General features: G+C 34.4%; 1 protein-coding gene and 2 pseudogenes across 1 annotated transcript; 1 reads left to right on the top strand and 2 right to left on the bottom strand.

Annotated features, from left to right (window-relative positions):
- Positions 1–7,372: 7,372 nt before the first annotated feature.
- On the top strand, positions 7,373–9,557 carry LOC140184790 (tubby-like F-box protein 3; annotated as a pseudogene).
- A 1,068-nt stretch (positions 9,558–10,625) lies between these two features.
- LOC112800463 (inactive beta-amylase 9-like) lies at positions 10,626–13,178 on the bottom strand (annotated as a pseudogene).
- Positions 13,179–13,906: 728 nt separating this feature from the next.
- Positions 13,907–15,032, bottom strand: LOC112800465 (probable ribose-5-phosphate isomerase 2). The gene has a single exon (XM_025842751.3). The coding sequence runs from the start codon at positions 15,030–15,032 to the stop codon at positions 14,232–14,234; it is 801 nt and encodes a 266-aa protein (XP_025698536.2). The 3' UTR covers positions 13,907–14,231.
- Positions 15,033–17,977: the final 2,945 nt, after the last annotated feature.

Below are 17,977 nucleotides of genomic sequence, written 5' to 3'. Positions count from 1 at the left end.
AGATAAACAATGGAAATTTAGTCTTGACTAATGCCTAATCTCTTTCCCTTTTACTTTCCATTGTAAGCTTAAAATTTGACTTGTTTGAATAATACGAAAAAGTGTGATTGTAGATTGATTGATATAAATTGTTTCTTTACTTTGACGTAAAAGTTTATCTCATCGATTTAGCGTGTGAGAATGCCTTACCTTCATGACGGAAATAATTACTATGTTAGTATTGTTTAATTATTAATTTCAAATTATACATTGAAATCTGAGTCCATATCAATAGTTACTTTAATTTGTTTGATGAGACAAAATCCTAATAGGAATATAAAGCACTTATCATATTTTAAAATAAAAATTTGTCAGACAAAAAGGTGATTGAAATTGGATTTTTTATACACATATAGATTCTTCAAATGTAATATATCTATAGAGTATTTTTGGTTGATTTTATTATATTTTAAAGAGTAAGTCATGGTCCTCATTGCATAATATGTCTTGTCCACCACAGCTGAAAATTTATTTTGATGTAAAGAACTTATTTATTTGATTTTAGGTTGAATTACTCTGTTGGTCCCTTTATTTTATAATTTTTTCAAATAGGTTCTAAAACTTTTTTTCTTTTTAAATAGGTTTTTGCACCAACTTATTTTTTTTTAATTAGGTCCATCTTGGTTATAAAAGATATGTTTATAGGAACCCAACTAAACAAAAAAAATGGTGCAGGCACCCGGATATCCTAACAAAAATTTGGTGCAAGTACTCAATTAAAATGAAAAAAAGTACAGAGACTTAATTAAATTTTTCGCAAAACTATAGGGAGGAACAAAGTAATTAAACCTTTCTTTTACTATTAGCAATGAGAACCTTGATCAATTTTAAACTTCATGGCATTCTTTTAAGGATTATGTTTCATTTTCTTTATCTAGCCGAATTTCATATATGTGTTTCCTATTGAGTTTATTGGTATAGATATCGTAATTTAATTAGTATAGAACTATCATTTCTCTCCTTTTCACTTTAAAATATTAAAATATTCAACTTTCTAGGTAAAAGAAAAACAAATGAAATCTTGATCTCTTCCTCACATGTAGATATGATGGGATAACTTTTTGGCATGCTGTCATTCTAATTTATCGTAAACTTTAATTTTTGTTCCATCTAATATCTTATACTTGGCAAAACTATTTAGGCACACGGTTCTTGTACTTATTAAATGAAATATTTTAAGATTCTGTAATTGTATATTCTTTATACAACATAGATCTAACTTTAGTAAATTTCATTGTTCATGACATGTTCTTTGTCCAACTGAAATCCCAAGTTCTCTTATTGATGACAATAATATTGATATGATTATATAGTTATGCTAAATTGTTGTAGTTACATTGGATATACATAAACTATTTACCTCTAGATATGCTAATGCAAATTATGACTACACTTCTCTAATGATGGTTTGGCTGTCTATTTCATTTAGCATCAAAAGTCTGTCTTCTTTTAAAGTTTACGGATTTCACTTAAGTGCAATACAAAACATTGTCATGACATTACAAACTTAAACATTGCATAAAATATAGCCATTAAACAGTGTACTTTGACAATGTAGTCTTAAATTGTAGCAAATGTTCTTAGGTTCATAAATATTACAAAATAAAAGACATACAAAATATTTTATAACATTATCTAACATTCCATTTTTATGACTCAATGCTGCACTTGAGCCATATTTGCCTTGATCTTCTTTACACCCTTCCTGCCACCTCTATTAGTTGACAGTTGTCCTTCATCCTCATTCTCATTCATTTCTTGATTGGCTGGATTTAAGAGGCTGGTAGTTCTCTTACCAGGGGTTTTGCATTTGAGGGTTGATATACACTCCTCCATTCCATCCTACATAGAAAGATATCTCAATACATACCATGATATATTTAAAATAGGAATCTCTCCAAATCTTGATAGATATAAGCAAAATTAGTCTACTCTTTAAACCTTAAACATATCTTTACTTACCAGTGTAAACTGAGGATCAGTATCAGACTTAATATTAACAATATTTTCTGACATGTCCAAGGAGTTGTTGCCCCCAATTTCCTATTTTGAAAAAAAATATTTCTCTATTTAGGTATTATAGTTAACCCACATTGAATAATTCATTCTGCTTGACACTTTAAACATAAGTTATAAACGTACAGTAAAAAATGTAGATGTACTCTCAGCAATTTCTTTGGGCATATTCTTCTCAATGATATCTTCATCATCACAAATTTTCATAACAGTATATATTTGATCAAAACCCTTGATATTAGCAGACTTCACATTAATCTTAAATAGAACTTTCCTATCCATCATGTTATCAAAGGTGGGTGGATAAGCATCATCACCTATAACCTGCAAGTTATGACATGACTTTATAAAACTATAACATGCAAACTATAGGTTATATGATGAATATAAGAATGAAATGCCACTTTCTAAACACTAAAAAGCCTTTGATTGTACTGACATCATCCTCCATTACTTGTTCAGCTTTCTTTCCGCAAAGTTGACTTGTTTCCTTATCCCAAAGCAAGAGGGTGATACTCCCAGTTCCATCGTGGACCATGACCTGTACCTTGAACCTAAGATTACATATTAAGGAATAATATCATTTGAGAATCCAAACAGGTTTATAGTTTAAGATAATGATATAATTTTATTGATGAAAATAAATTTATCCACACCTCAAAGAAGCACAACCATGAGTGTGTCCACACCTGGTACATTCATATCTATTTCCAATAGGAGTATCAACTTTTTTTGGACATTTTCTGCATGATTTGTAAAACCAATCATCCTTGCCAACATTTAAAGATACAATGCTTGCACATATCCATATCGGACCTTCCTGTTTTCATTAACAACTTGAGTATTATCCTTTCAGTAAGACTGCAAAAAGTAACTAATATAAAAGGGATGAACTGAAAGTTATCATATATTATTTACCTCTTTAACATTAAGTGCTTGCTCAATAGTCTTCACCAAAACAGCACCTTGGTTTATCTCATCAGCTCCAGACCATCCCCCCTGAGATGAAACTTGGCTAATCCTAGAGGAACTTGCAGCCACTCCGCTAAGCAATCTACAAAATTCCCAAAGTTCTTTTAATATATTTTCCGCCTAGTGCTTATATTTTCAATGTATAAAAATGCATTTTGATGTATAATAAGATGATGCTAACCTATTTCGGAATCCAACAACTTCTTTTAAACCATCATTGATGTGCAGCTTGGAAACATAGAAATGACTCTGGACAGATGTTTTACCTAGTTTTTGTGCATTAATCCATCATAATACTTATGTCAGTAGGAGTTACTATATCAGGACAATTATAGTGATTTTTTCTCGTTTGTACAGCATGAAGAAGACATACCATTCCATCTATTGGGTTTAAAATATTGGAGCACTACAATGAGAGGTTCAACCCTTCCATCGTGAAGATGAGGTAAAAGCTCGTCTACCATTTTACCAAACAAAGCACAGCTAATCTTATTATTGCTGCCAATTGCATGAAAAAAATGTTGCATGAGACAACATGCACTAATTAAAGATTTATACATGTAAAGCCCTTAGTTATAATTAGCACATACTCTAAATCTTGTAGGATTATGGCCAACCGTTTAGTCTCCACCCCTTTGCTGGTTACCAAATCTCTGGGATCCTCTTTGCCTACAACCTCACCAATTATATCTACATGTCCAGAAACAAAATAAGCTTAGCTTTAGAAAATAAATCCATGTTCGGGGGTTGGGGGAAATGTTTATATTAGAAAGTTATGTACACCACCAAAGGAATTCTTACCAATAAGTTCAGAGTCGTCCAACTTATCAGCATTAAGCAATTCCTTAAATGACTTCAAGCGAAAGGCATCAAGTGGAAAGCTTGGATGTTCAACGTGATGAACCCTGGTCCGGTGTGAGAAAACTAATATATATTTATCCGGAGTTACCTTGGGGTATGTAGTGTTATCCAAAACAACGAAATTTTTCATCGTGTACATCTGAAACTCCACTATGACATCCTTCCACTTCTTAACCAATGGTTTTGGTATCGAAGCTTGCAACCTATGACCCTACCATTCACAATGCACATGTTTAATCACATTAGGTTCTTTACTAATACATAAACACCTTACAAAAATGAAAAAAAAAAAAACCAAAAAGCTCTAAATGTAGACTACTTGCCTTACTGTCCTGAAGCACCAGCTCCATGCTCATAACCTCTTTGTCATTAAATCTACTTGGAACATCCCATGCCCTAACGACAAAGACCTTGAAACTCCAATGAAGAGTTTTTGCATTCACATCAGCAAGGTAATCAAAGTTCTCAGCCATGATGATACAGTTTGCAGGGGGCGAAACTCTTTTTTCTTTTTGGTGATGGATGAATATCTTGTTTCGTTTTTTGAAAGAGAGTACAGCAGTTTGCGATGTCAAAGAAAAAAGGATGTTATAAATAAATAGCAGTTTTTTTGGTCATTGTAATGTATTTAACTTTTAACAGTTGCCGCCTTTTTTTCCAGGATTGTTCAAAAGCATGTGTTTTAAATCTCACTATTATTCTAATATATTTTGATACAACATTTTTGGTATTACGGTATTCACTACTTTTCTTGTTATACATAAATATAAAAAATAAGATAATATATATATGTATATATATTTCAAAAACAAATAAGTAAAAGAAAGTAATATATAAGTTGAACACTTGTCAATAAAAGAAAGTTCCACTTGTCATGCACCTAACTATTCACTGCTCTCTTATTATATATAATAAGATAAGATATTGTATTTCAGGATCATGTTTTCTTAGCCCTACACTCTATAACTCTGCTACTTCGATAAGATACCTCTCAAAAATTCTCATATTACATTCTCGTTGTCAAAACACAATCAAGCCTGCTTAAATTTTAAATGAGTAATTAAATTTTAAATGAGTAATTTAATAGCGCAAGGCTGTAGCAGATAAGTATTACTTAAAAAGAATAAACACATTTCAAACGAAATATTTATTTTTTTATTAATAAGATTTATAATAATAAAGTTACGCAGAAATATAATATTCTCACATAAATACATGATCAAACCAAACATTTTGCATGTATAATTGTACGTGTATCTTTTGTATTGGATCGGTGCTTGAGGTATAAGTTGATTTTTTAATAAAGTGAGTATAATTAAATAAATCGTTCAACATAACATATATGAAACAAGCGACCAACGTTTTATACACAAACCGCTAACTCAAACTACGTCCAAAAACCATTATCAAAAACAACAATCACTTAAAACTTTTATCATAAACAACTACCCTAAACCTAAACCCATGACTAAAACCACTATCCAAAACCATTCTCAAAAACCGCTTACAAAAAATAATTTCACTAAAACCACTATCCAAAATCATTCACTAAAACCACTATCCAAAACCATTCACTAAAACCACTTGCTAAAACCGCTATAAAAAATCATTAACATGGTCCACTAGCCTAAACCACCATCCTAAACCTAAACCCTTAACCGCTAACCATCACTAAAACCACTATCCAAAACCATTCACAAAAACTGCTTACAAAAAACCATTTCAAAATCCCCTAACAAAAACCACTGGCCTACACCACTTGCTTAAACTGCTAACACTAAAATAAACCGCTATAAAAAATCATTAACAAAAACCACTAGCCTACACCACTATCCTAAACCACTATCCTAAACCACTAACAGTAACATAAACCATTATCAAAAACCATTAACAAATACCATTATCATAAACCGCTTTCATCAACCACTAACAAAAAACACAATCAACAGCGCAACATCATAAACCACTAACCTCGTCGTTGATTACACCGGCGATATGAGCAACTCCATCCAAACGATAAAGCCTCCCTGGATCGTCCCCTGTCGACTAAAAATGCCGCTCTGGTCTTACTCGGCCCGAATGTTGGTTGTTTTCTCTGGGATTTGGTGGGGTTGGAGAATGACAAAGTGATTCGAATGAACTTGGTTCGAACTCCTTATATAGCCGAATCCCTTGTAATTCGAATCAACTTGATTCGAATTACTATGCAAAACGAATTTCACCTAATTTGAATCAACTAGATTCGAACCTCTCTCTTGTGTTCTTCTCCATCTAATTCGAATTAATATCACTCGAATTACACTTTTATAATTCGAAATTATTTGTTTCGAATTACTAGGCTGGATTGCATGCTTAATTCGATTTGAATTGATTCGAATTAGCTTATACTTGTTTCTGAGAGTAGTTCGAATTGATTCGAATTACATGTTATATTAATTCGAATCTTATTGATTCGAATTATATTAAAATTGGTCCTGGTGGATTCAGGTATAGAAGTTTGATTTGGCTGATTTGGGTTATATTGACCTGTGCTTGGCTCATTTGAATTTTTTACCCTTATTATTATTATTATTATATATAGGTCACCATTAAGATAATAACTTGTCACTAATAAAATTTTAGCATAATAAATAAAAAATAGAATTATATCAATATAATTAAAATCAATATAATTAAAATAGTTAAAAATATTTTTGATTGATAATTAGGTTAGTAATACATTAATTATTAATTTTATATAATTATAATAGAGATATTTTTCTAAATTAGTATAATTATGAATTATTCATTAAATGCTAAGTATACTATTGTTATATAATTATAATTAAAATAATTTTCTGAAATAAATTTAAAAAAATTAATATAATTATAATAAAGAGATTATCTTAAATTAGTATAATTATGTATCATTCATTAAATACTAATTATAATCTAATTATATCAATTAAAGATAATTTTTAAAAATAAATTTAAAAGAGAGAAATAGTGCAATCATTTTGGAAGAAAAATATATTCACGAGAAAATGACACCTCACCATCATAAGTTGGAGAAAAACTCAGTTTTAGTATATTAAGTAGATAGATTAGTATAAATTATATAACATTTAAAAAGAAAATAAAATGAATAAGAAAAAAATAAAAATAAATAAAATAGATAGAAGACTACAATAAAATAAATTGAATGTGAGAGTTTTTTTTTGGTACATTTCATATCGCATCCGTTTCAATAATAATAATGAATAAAAATACATCAATTTGATATCTGAGAAAAAATTATGAGATAAAATCATAATACAGTTCTAAAGTAAAAGCTTAAATTAGAACATAATATCATTACACAACACATATTGAAAGTAATTTCACACTGCAATATATCACAAACAGGTAAATGACTTAAATTTAAATACGAAACAATTTTTATTTATGCATATATGATAACACCATGGTCTATAAATACTTCATAGATAACATATCTTATATAGCTATGAATGATGAGCACGAAAGTTGGAGAGTGTGGTAGTTTGTGTCCACGATAGTTGCCTTCTTGCAACGACGTCTCATAGGAAGAAAAAGAATTTTTGTAAAAGCTATCAAATGAAAGAATAATTGGTAAACGAATGATATTTTCTTCTAGCATACATGGTCTTTTAAAGTGGTAAAATAAAAATAGAAGAAATTAAATTTTATATATTTATAGTAGGAATAGAATTTGATATTTATCCTAATAAAATTATTATTATTATCAATATAAATAGGTTAATAACTTGCCACTAATAAAATCATTGAATAATGAATAAGAATTAGAAGGATATCAATATAATTAAAATGAATATAATTAAAATGTTTAAAAATATTTTCGATTGATAATTAGTTTAATAATGCATTAAATATTGATTTTATATAATTATAACAAAGATATTTTTTTAAATTAGTATAATTATGCATTATTCATTAAAATAATTAAAAATATTTTTGATTAATAATTGATAAGTAGTTTAATAATGCATTAAATATTGATTTTATATAATTATAATAAAGATATTTTTCTAAATTAGTATAATTATGCATTTATTCATTAAATGCACTCATTTTGGAGGGAAAATAGATTCACAAGAAAGTAACAACTCACTTTCATTAGTTGAAAAAAACCCAATTTTAATATATTAAGTATATATCTAAAGATTCTAACTCTAAATGTGTCTGTTTCTTTGGCTATTTTCTCTCCAATTCAGCACTATCTGAAGATGGGAAGTTCCTTTTGGCTGCACGCAAATGCAGACGTCCCACCTGCACAGATTATATCATCTGTCAAAGGGAAGCAACACCTATGTTGGAAAACTGAGGTGATGTTTCTAATCATGAAACATGAGAATTCATTATTTTCTTCCTTATTAGTGTGAATACTTACACCTTTTTCTTCCCCTTTAATAAGATCATTCACAATCTATGATGGCCAGCCTCCCCATGCCCGAGCAAAGATTACAAAAAGTCGCTCCACCAAACAAGTTGCACCCAAGGTTCCTACAGGCTCACATATCATATGAATTGAATGTGCTAGGCTCTAGGCAAGCATTATGTACTATGCAACTATCTTCTTTGGATTAACTCAATTCTTAAACTAAAACATTTTATCCAAGTAGTGGAATATTTTGCTGAAAATCTATTTGCTTATTGTGTACTTTTCTACCTCAATATGGCAAGCAGGGGGCCTAGGAGAATGAACTGCATCATGGATTCCCTTCCTGCTTCTGCAATTGAACCGGGAGGGGTGGCCCCTACACAGACCGAGTTTTCCCTCAGCAATGCAGATATGTTCCCCACATTCCCTTTTTTTTTGACAAATCTCTTTCTGGACCCCTGGCTGATCAAAAGGATGGGGTTCTGGTGTTAAAAAACAAGGCGCCCAGGTGGCACGAGCAGCTGCAGTGTTGGTGCTTGAACTTTCATGGGCGGGTGACAATTGCTTCCGTTGGTGGCTTCCCCAGAAAATGGACCTGCTGGACCGGAACATGATAAGATCATACTCCAATTTGGAAAAGTTGGGAAGGATCTGTTTACAATGGCATTTCAGGCATTTGCAATCTGCCTCAGCAGCTTTGATACCAAGATTGCATGTGAATGACATTTGAACAGGTGCACATTTGAAAGCAAACCCCAATATGTAAAAACTCAAATATGGCTGAGATGATACATAAACAAATAGAAAGACAGAGAAGCTAAAGGAGTTTTAATAGTGTTACTACTATCTTATTGCCAATATTATGAAATTCCCGGCTGGGAGGTTTGTTGTGTATTATCCTATTTCTGGTATTAATAATGGTGACCAAATTTATCTAATGAACAAAAACAATTGAGCATTGTCTTACTTTTTTCTGTTAACTTAAATATAATAATTTAGGATTTATTTAGCCATGTCCACCAATTACTGTATAGGAGAACATCGTTGCATGAAATTTTTTTCTGGGTACTGCTTTCTTTGATGTCTAGGTTTTTTCAGTTTGCTAATTGATGTGCTTGCTTCTTGTTCTTTCCAGCTCTCAGCCATATTGATATTGCTATGGTGCTGGAGAAGCTAGATTTGAATCCCACTTGGTGGGAATCTATCTCTAGAAAACCGTTTGGTAAAGGTGATTGTTGGTTGGTGTTGAAACTGAGTTTGAATGGATGAGTTTCACTTGGTTCCTGGGATCACAAGCTTCTGGGGAAGGTCACAACATCAGATGAAATTGTAATGTTCCAATGTTGAATCCAGTTCTCCATGTAAATAAATTTAATTCTTTTTTTTTAAACTCTTTATTTCCTTACAATTTGCCCTCCATTTGGTTGTTTATGCAATACAGTGGTGGTATCTGTTGAGATTATTATGTAAGTAGGAGTAACTGCTGCAACTTTGGATAGCCCTGACTTCATCCTCTCATATGAACATATTAAGTGTGCAAGAGCACAATTTCAAAAAGTTGTTTCCTCTACTTTGATGTTATGCCTTTGAAACTCTTGGCTGAGAAATAGCAATGAGTTATCAAGAGCATTAAAGAATTCAGCTCTTTTCATTATGTAGTTGGCTACTTAATAATATATTATGAACTTTGTTGTGAAATGCAACTATTCAACATGTTCAGATTACAACCATTACATTATGCTTATCAAAACATCAATAAAAGCAGTTAACATGCAAATAAGACAGACATGGGGAGACAGACAAACTTTGGTTTTCAAAATGAGTCGAGTCCATCGGGATGACCTGTTTTAACTACTTTAAATAGGCGGATTTTTGCTCAAAAATAGGTTTGTAAAAATGAAATCTTTAATGGGTCTAACCTGATTAACCCATATTGGGTTGGCCATTTTGTCCATTTGACACTCCTATTTGCTACCTACAGAGACAGGCCAGAAAAATTTCTCTTGGTGCTTCTCACTCTGACTCTCTGAGTCAGTGTTCATCTGCAACCTTCTCTTCTTCTATAAGCTTCCCTGTAATAGATTGAGATTGTTATGGACCTTAAATCTAAGTCTAATTCATTGGATAACATTGTCATGTCATGGCTATCACAAGTGCTTCTCCCTTCTTTGTAAAAGTATTGCTCCCTCCTCACCTTCCCAGTAGAGAAATGTTATTTGAATCCCCAAAATTACATCCAACAAAATGTTGAGGTGAAAAAAGAAGATTTTGTATTAGAGTGAAGATCACATCAAAATCAAACACATTATGAATGAGAGAGAGAAAGTAACCACATTAGTGAAGATAAAGTATTACTTCTACCATATAAAATGTTTTTAAGCCAAATAATAATATATTGACTAGCAAGGTCATTTGCCATTCACCTTGACTATTTTACAAGACACATAATTGTCATGGAACTAGGCTTGTTGAGGTTATAATAAATAGGCAACCTCACTCACTCATCTTACAAAATAAGCTGTCCTCAAATCTGTTGCAGGAATAATAAATTGGTATATATACATGAGACTATCAACATCGCAAAAGGTACAATAATGGTTAGGCTGCTTGCATGCTAACGCTTGATTCTTGGCTCGTAATCATAGATTGAGTGCCTTCTTCTTCTCCGGCAATTGGTAGATCATCAGAGTGCAGTTCCGGTTGATTAAGGCTCCTCACAAATTCAGTGAATGATGGAAAATGATCTGGAGAAAAGAAATATGCTCCCATTCTTTGATATGTGAACAAGTCCAATACATTATCTCCACCTAAATTCTTCTTGATTTGTTCAAAACCTCCCAGAACTTGCACGCCATGCTTTTTGCAAGCTGCCATGATTTGTGCAAGAAGCAACTCAGGGCTTGAACGGGTTTCATTTGGCTGGTATGCATCGGACAGGTCCATTCCAGGTAGTATCATTTTGCACGAGTTCCTAGCAAACAACTCGGCCACTGGCTCATACCCATCCCCCTTAGCCGTGTTATAGAACCCTGCTGTTAGCTCGGAAGGATGGGATCTAGTTTCATACCAAAGAGTGCATAAGTGGGATTTTTCCATACACTGTCACTCCAGTGTCGAAGAAGCTAATGAAAGGATGCTATCTCCATGAGCCATAAGCTGTTTGGAATACCATGAAAGAAAGAAGTCCCCGTATGGAGACTCCCAAGAAGCCCCATCCGTGAAGAAACTGGAGAACGGTGGCTGATCATAGGTAATGAGAACGCTAGGCATGTTTTGGTCATAACACTGGAACTTCCCAACTCCTTGAGTTTTACCATCACTTGAGAGATGATGGTGAGATGGATAACGTAGCTCACCATCTGGTCCTAAACCCATCGATATGCCCTGCAATATTTAAAGATATTGATTACAACCTTATCAACCATACATACTAATCTTAAATTGGATATTTGATCACATAGTTGTCGGATCCAAAAGTCTTACAGTAATTGTAGAGCCCATGAAGGGAGAGAACGAAGACTTGAAGCTCTCGCAGAAACTCTGATACACTTGAATTGGAGTCTTCCCATCAACTGCCAGCGACAGGCACTCTTTGTAATGCTGTCCTGACCGATCCTTGAAGTAAATATTGGGTTGAGACTTGCCAATCCGGGTAACCCAATTGGGCAAGGGGATATTGGGTTTTGTAGATCCATGAAAGCAAAGTGTCACATGGAGCTTAAGACCCACCTTCTGAACCATCTCAGCAATAGCAAGATAGCCAGACCAGTCATATTTTCCTGCAGCATCTTTCTCAACAATTCCCCACCAAACAGGGAGCTCAACACCTTCAACTCCTAATAACTTCAAAGCTTTTAGACCAGCTGCAATTGCTCTAGCATGGTTTAGTGAATTGCAGTCTTTAGAAACTGCATCTAAAGGCAGACCCACAAATAATCTTACACCATCCTGCATCATATTATCTTAGCCATGTCAGTTTCTTTTTAATCCTTGACCTTGAACACATATAACAACACCTAATGCATTTAGTTTGACCCAACATGTAACATGAGATTTGAAATGATGCAAACAAATCATAGCAAGAACTTCAACAATATATTATACAGGGATAGCTCTACTAATTAGCATAAAATCCAGATGAAGAGAGAATATCTTATCCACATTTAGCCCATACAAAACACTCTAGTCTTTGATTCTCATGGTTTTCAGTTTTCATTAATAAAAAAATCTAGGTTAATGTAAGAAAACCATACCCATTCTGAAAACAATCAAGCTTCTTCCCCATCTTCTAAGCCTGAGGTTCCCCTCAAACACTGCAGCAGTAATAGGTCTTCTCCTCATGCGCCACCTTCAGCTTCAAGTTGTGCTGCTAGCATGCATGTTCAGACAACTTGTGATGCCACTGCTGTTGTTGGTGGGTCGCCTCCCCCCTCCTTGGTGTCAAATTCTGCTGTTACATTGCAGTCTCGGGCTCCTGGATCCAAACGTCACAACCAAAAAGCTGTTCAAGCGCAAGAGGAAGAAGGGCTTGCAGATGAGTATAGATATGATATTTGGGGTGAGCATTTTTCTGGATTTCACTTGTTAGGTCCAAAAAATGTTACTTCCATGAAGTCCAGTCCTGCAGAAAATAATTTTGACAGCTTCTTTGTAAGGGGCCCTCGAACCCTCATGACAAATTCTCAAGAAGGCTAGTAAGTTGAAAATCGTTATTTCACACTTTCTTGCCTAGTCTATGTTGAAAAAATGAATAGAAATAAAGGATTTGATATATCTCTCATGGCTTCCCACATGCACATCCATTGTCATCTCTGTGTAAAAGGCACTCAATTTTGTGAATATGTTAACGAAATCAGTATCTGCAATCCTATAATTCCAGAGAATAAAACTTGGAAATGGACCATATGGAGAATCTACTTGAACATGTCAAGTATAGATTTTTTACCGGCATACCCTGTCAATGATTGGTGAAAATCCAAGTAGATTTTCTGATTGAGATTTGGCAGGATTGACTCTCAAAAAACATGAAAGCTGAAACCTCCCAACAGCTTCTGCATGTTTGGACTGAAGTTGCTGTTCAGATCCATGTTAAAAATATTATTGTCCTTTACTTGATCTCGTTGGTGATATGTTATCCATCATAGCATATTTGGCATGCAAGCCATAGTGGAAGCCAATGCTAAACAAGCATGTATAAGCCAATATCCAAATAATTACACTTAAAATCTAAAAAGAGAAAAAAGCAAAGAAAAATGAAACTTTTATGAGCCATAACCAATCACATCAACTATTAACTATTGAGTACTTTGACTATTAATACACGCCATAAACTAAATTTAAAAAAAAATGGTATGAGGATGCAAAGTTGTACAAATTGCTGATGTAACAAACAATATGAGGTAGTAGTAGAGTTACTACAAGATCTATGGTCTATTCAATTGGTCATTGCAGTAACCAGTAATTGAATCACTCGGAAAGAAGTGGTCCATAATATTATCTTATCATTCTACCACGTACAGATTATGTAGTTGGCTACTTAAAAGAAGTGGTCCATAATATTATCTTATCTATTCAGCTCTTTTCATTATGTAGTTGGCTACTTAATAATATATTATGAACTTTGTTGTGAAAGGCAACTATTCAACATGTTCAGATTACAACCATTACATTATGCTTATCAAAACATCAATAAAAGCAGTTAACATGCAAATAAGACAGACATGTGCTTGCTTGCTCAAACTAGGTCAAAAATAACAAAATTGGCGGAGAAATTAAGATATTTTCTCCAGCAATTGCAACTACACCAGATATCGTATGTTAGAAGCCCCCAAAGGGCTCCCCAAATGTCAAAGCATCAACCTTGACGAATTAAACTACCTCCCTGATCATTCCAATTTTGCCTACATTATTGTTCATGTCATTTAATGGTGTTTGAATTAAGCTACTACTTATTCTTGACAATTAGGCCAAGTTCACCTGCAACAATAACAGTGGTAGCCATGTCAATGAACATTCCATGCTCCACAACACCGGCGATTTGCAGAATGGAATCGCTGGCAGCCTTCAAATCCCCAATACTCTGCTTGAAATACAAATCAATGATATAGTTGCCATTATCAGTGACATAAGGCTCAGCCTTTTCGCCCAAAGTTCTGAGCTTTGCAACGCAACCAGATTCCTGAAAGAGATTCTGAAGCCTGGAAGCAGTGAACTTCCAACAAAATTGAATAACTTCAACGGGCATAGCCAAACCGCTACCACCAATATAGTTAACGAGCTTGGACTCATCGACGATTACAACGAACTTCTTGCAAGCACCTTCAACCATCTTCTCCCTCAAGAGGGAGCCACCGCGGCCCTTGACGAGGTTAAGGTAAGGATCAACCTCGTCGGCGCCGTCAATGGCGAGATCAACGACGGGGTGAGAGTCCAGATCCGACAAGGGGATCCCGAGAGAGAGGGCTTGCTCGTGCGTCTTCTTGGAAGTGGGGATTCCGACGATGTCCTTGAGCTTGCCCTGACGGAGAAGCTTGCCGATTCGGTCGACGGCGTGTTTGGCAGTGGAGCCGGTTCCGAGGCCGAGAACCATACCGGATTCGATGTACTCGACGGCTTTGTAGGCGGCGATTTTCTTCAAATCGTCTTGGGTGAGAATGAGCTGAGAGAGAGAGGAAGAGGGGAGAGGAAGGCCAGCTTCCATGGCTGCTTTCTCCGAGGCAATGAAATGGGCGCAGGGGATTGGCATTGAATTGGGTTTGGGGGGAAATGAATGAATGTGAATGTGTGGTGGTGAGTGAATGTGTGAAGATAGGGTTCGTGTGGAAGAGAAGAGAAATGAGATGAGAAGAGAAGAGAAGAGAGGTGGAGAGGGCTTGTTTGGTTGTGGGGGTTTATATATTGACAGAAAAAAACAGAGGAAGGGATGCAAGTGGAAGTGTGTCTTACGCGACCTTTTGTCTCACGTTTACCGGTTTCAAAGAAAAAGTGCGTGCGAGAGTTCCACACCTTTATATATGATGTTACCCCCAATTCTTCTTTATCCATTTTCAAAATCTCTTCTTTCATTCAGATACTTCATTTCCTGTGTTAATTATCTCGGAAATTTTGAGTGGGTTTTTCTGATTCATTTTTATTACGGTATATTTCGTTCGGTGTGATTATTACTAGGGTTTTTTGCTGTTGATCATGGAGATTTCGGTGATTGGGAGTCCAAGATAAATTGGGAATGCCCGAATTGGAAAATAGGGAGCTGGGTTTTATTAATTTGAAGGATGGTTTTAGGGTTTCGAATGATGGGGTTTGTTTCGGGAAAAATATTAGGTGGAAGAAAGCGGGGATTAGATTCACTCTGAGAGCTCTTCAGTCTGAACCTGTTCAAGCGGAGAAGCATTCTGGTGCTGGTAGAATATCCAATAACTTTAGTTTTATTACTTATTGTTTTCTCTCCAGTTGATAATACTATAAAGCTCAATGGAGCTGGTGCATTTGCATTTCATCCAACTCTCGAATGGATTTTTGTTGGTGATCGACGTGGTACACTTCTGGCATGGGATGTATCAACTGAGAGACCTAGTTTGATTGGAATGTGAGTGGCTGTAATTTACCTATGGTTGATGTTTTCTCATTCTGTAATTGAGCAACCTAGGGTAATAGTTATGCTCTCTTTTGCATTTGTTTTTCATTTTTTTTCCAGCCAGTTGTTGGCAATGTTTAACATGAGGCTTGTAGTTTCTGTTGCTCTTGTTCTTGACTTTGGATCTGTGCATTTTATTATTGCTATTTCAGAACACAAGTTAGCTCACAGCCGATAACATCAGTTGCTTGGCTAGCCTTGTTGCGTTTACTTGTAACAGTAACGAGGGATGGGAATTTGCAAGTTTGGAAAACACGGGTTATAGTTAATCCTAACAGACCTCCTGTGCAGGCAAATTTTTTTGAGACTGCCGGTAGCTATCTTAACTCTTACTGACTGTACTCTGTATTTCCTCTGTTTTTGAAAGCTTGTGTCGCCTATATTAATTGTATTCTAAGTTTTCTGTTGCTTCACTATTCTGTTTTTCATTTCAGTAAATTTGGTTTCTAACAGATACTACTTTCTGATGCAGCAATTGAATCACTGGATATTCCTCGCATCCTTTCGCAACAGGGTGGAGAAGCAGTGTATCCCTTACCACGGATTAAAACTTTAGAATTTCATCCAAAATCTAATTTAGCAGCACTAGTGTTTGGAGTTACGTGTGACCTTACACTTCTTATATTTTGCTTGCAAGTGAATATAGTAAATATAAATTTGGTGTTCATTTTATCAGAACGTACCAAGTGGAGACCCTTCTAAAAGTAAGGCCACATCCAGTAGAGAAGGGAGAAAGCAACTTTTTGCAGTTTTGCAAAGTGCACGGGGATCGTCAGGTAATTGTCTTTATTTAGCTGGAATCACAGTTAATGTCCTTAGTATTTCAGAATGTTTGCTATTTGAATTTTGAAGAAATAAAAACTTCTACAATTTGTGTTTGGTATGTTTTCCACTATACTTCCACTTGTCATTATGATGCTTCATAATATTCAGTGAGTTTTCATGTTTATTTTTTTGTGGCATGTGATTTATCCCCCCCCCCCCTCTTTTCTTCTTACCTTTCATAAATATATTTCATAATATTCTATTTAATTTCCTTTTAGTGCACAATTTTATGTAATGTCTTCACAACAACATCAAATTATTAGCCCATTAGTTGAGGTTGGCTATATGGATCAAACAATGCTATTGTGTCCAGTCATGGATCATGTCTGTACTTAATCTGATTCCTCCTAACTAGATGCTCGTTTGGCCTTCTCTCAACATGTCCAAACCACCTAAGGCTGTCCAATGTCTTCAATTGCAAGGCTTAATTTAGTTATTTAAATTTCTATCATATATGTTTGTATCTATGTCTATATATACTCATTTGTGAACTTATTTTATGAAGTTACTGTTGCATGCTGTGTGTTCTCTTTTGCTTCTATTAGAACCATGCATGTCATGTTTATTGAATATTTGCCTTTTCTCCGTCTATTCCTTTCCACATATGTTAATAGTAGAATTGCTATGCAGCATCTGTGTTAAAGGAAAAATTGGCAGCCTTGGGATCCTCTGGAGTTTTAGCTGATCATCAGCTTCAAGCTCAACTACAAGAACATCATCTGAAAGGGTGAGTTGGCATTTGAAATTAGGTAGATGAAAATAAGCCACCTGAACTATATAGAAAAATGGGGCTTGAATTCATTCGGTTAATTATATGATTTCACTCGAATGCCCCCAATGTTTTTGCTTTGATATATGGTCATGAAGGTTGATTGGGTATATACTATATACTGAATAGTATCTGAAATTTTACTTGATATCTGTTCCTGCTTGTTAGATTTTGCTGTGACAATTTCGTAATATTAGTGTGTCACTATGCATATCATGCTGTTTCCCATGGGATTGATTTTCCATAAACTTCTGTTGGAGATTAAGCCTTAACTAACTAGTTCGAGTTTTGAAACCATTACAAATGCTTTTGCAACTCAATATTGATTATTTTCTCCTGCCATTATATAGTACATGAAGCATGTGACATGTAATTATCTTATGCTGTCATTGACAATCTCATTCCTTCTTCCAGCCACCGTCATCTTACGATATCAGACATTGCAAGGAAAGCTTTTCTTTAC

Source organism: Arachis hypogaea, chromosome 5, assembly GCF_003086295.3.
Source record: "Arachis hypogaea cultivar Tifrunner chromosome 5, arahy.Tifrunner.gnm2.J5K5, whole genome shotgun sequence".
NCBI lineage: Eukaryota > Viridiplantae > Streptophyta > Magnoliopsida > Fabales > Fabaceae > Arachis > Arachis hypogaea.
Note: the sequence above shows the minus strand (reverse complement) of the source record. Positions and strands in the feature narration are given on the sequence as shown.

Bases quoted from the DNA above. Each gene is read 5' to 3' on its own strand.
- LOC112800465 (XM_025842751.3), bottom strand. From the start codon at position 15,032: ATGCCAATCCCCTGCGCCCATTTCATTGCCTCGGAGAAAGCAGCCATG.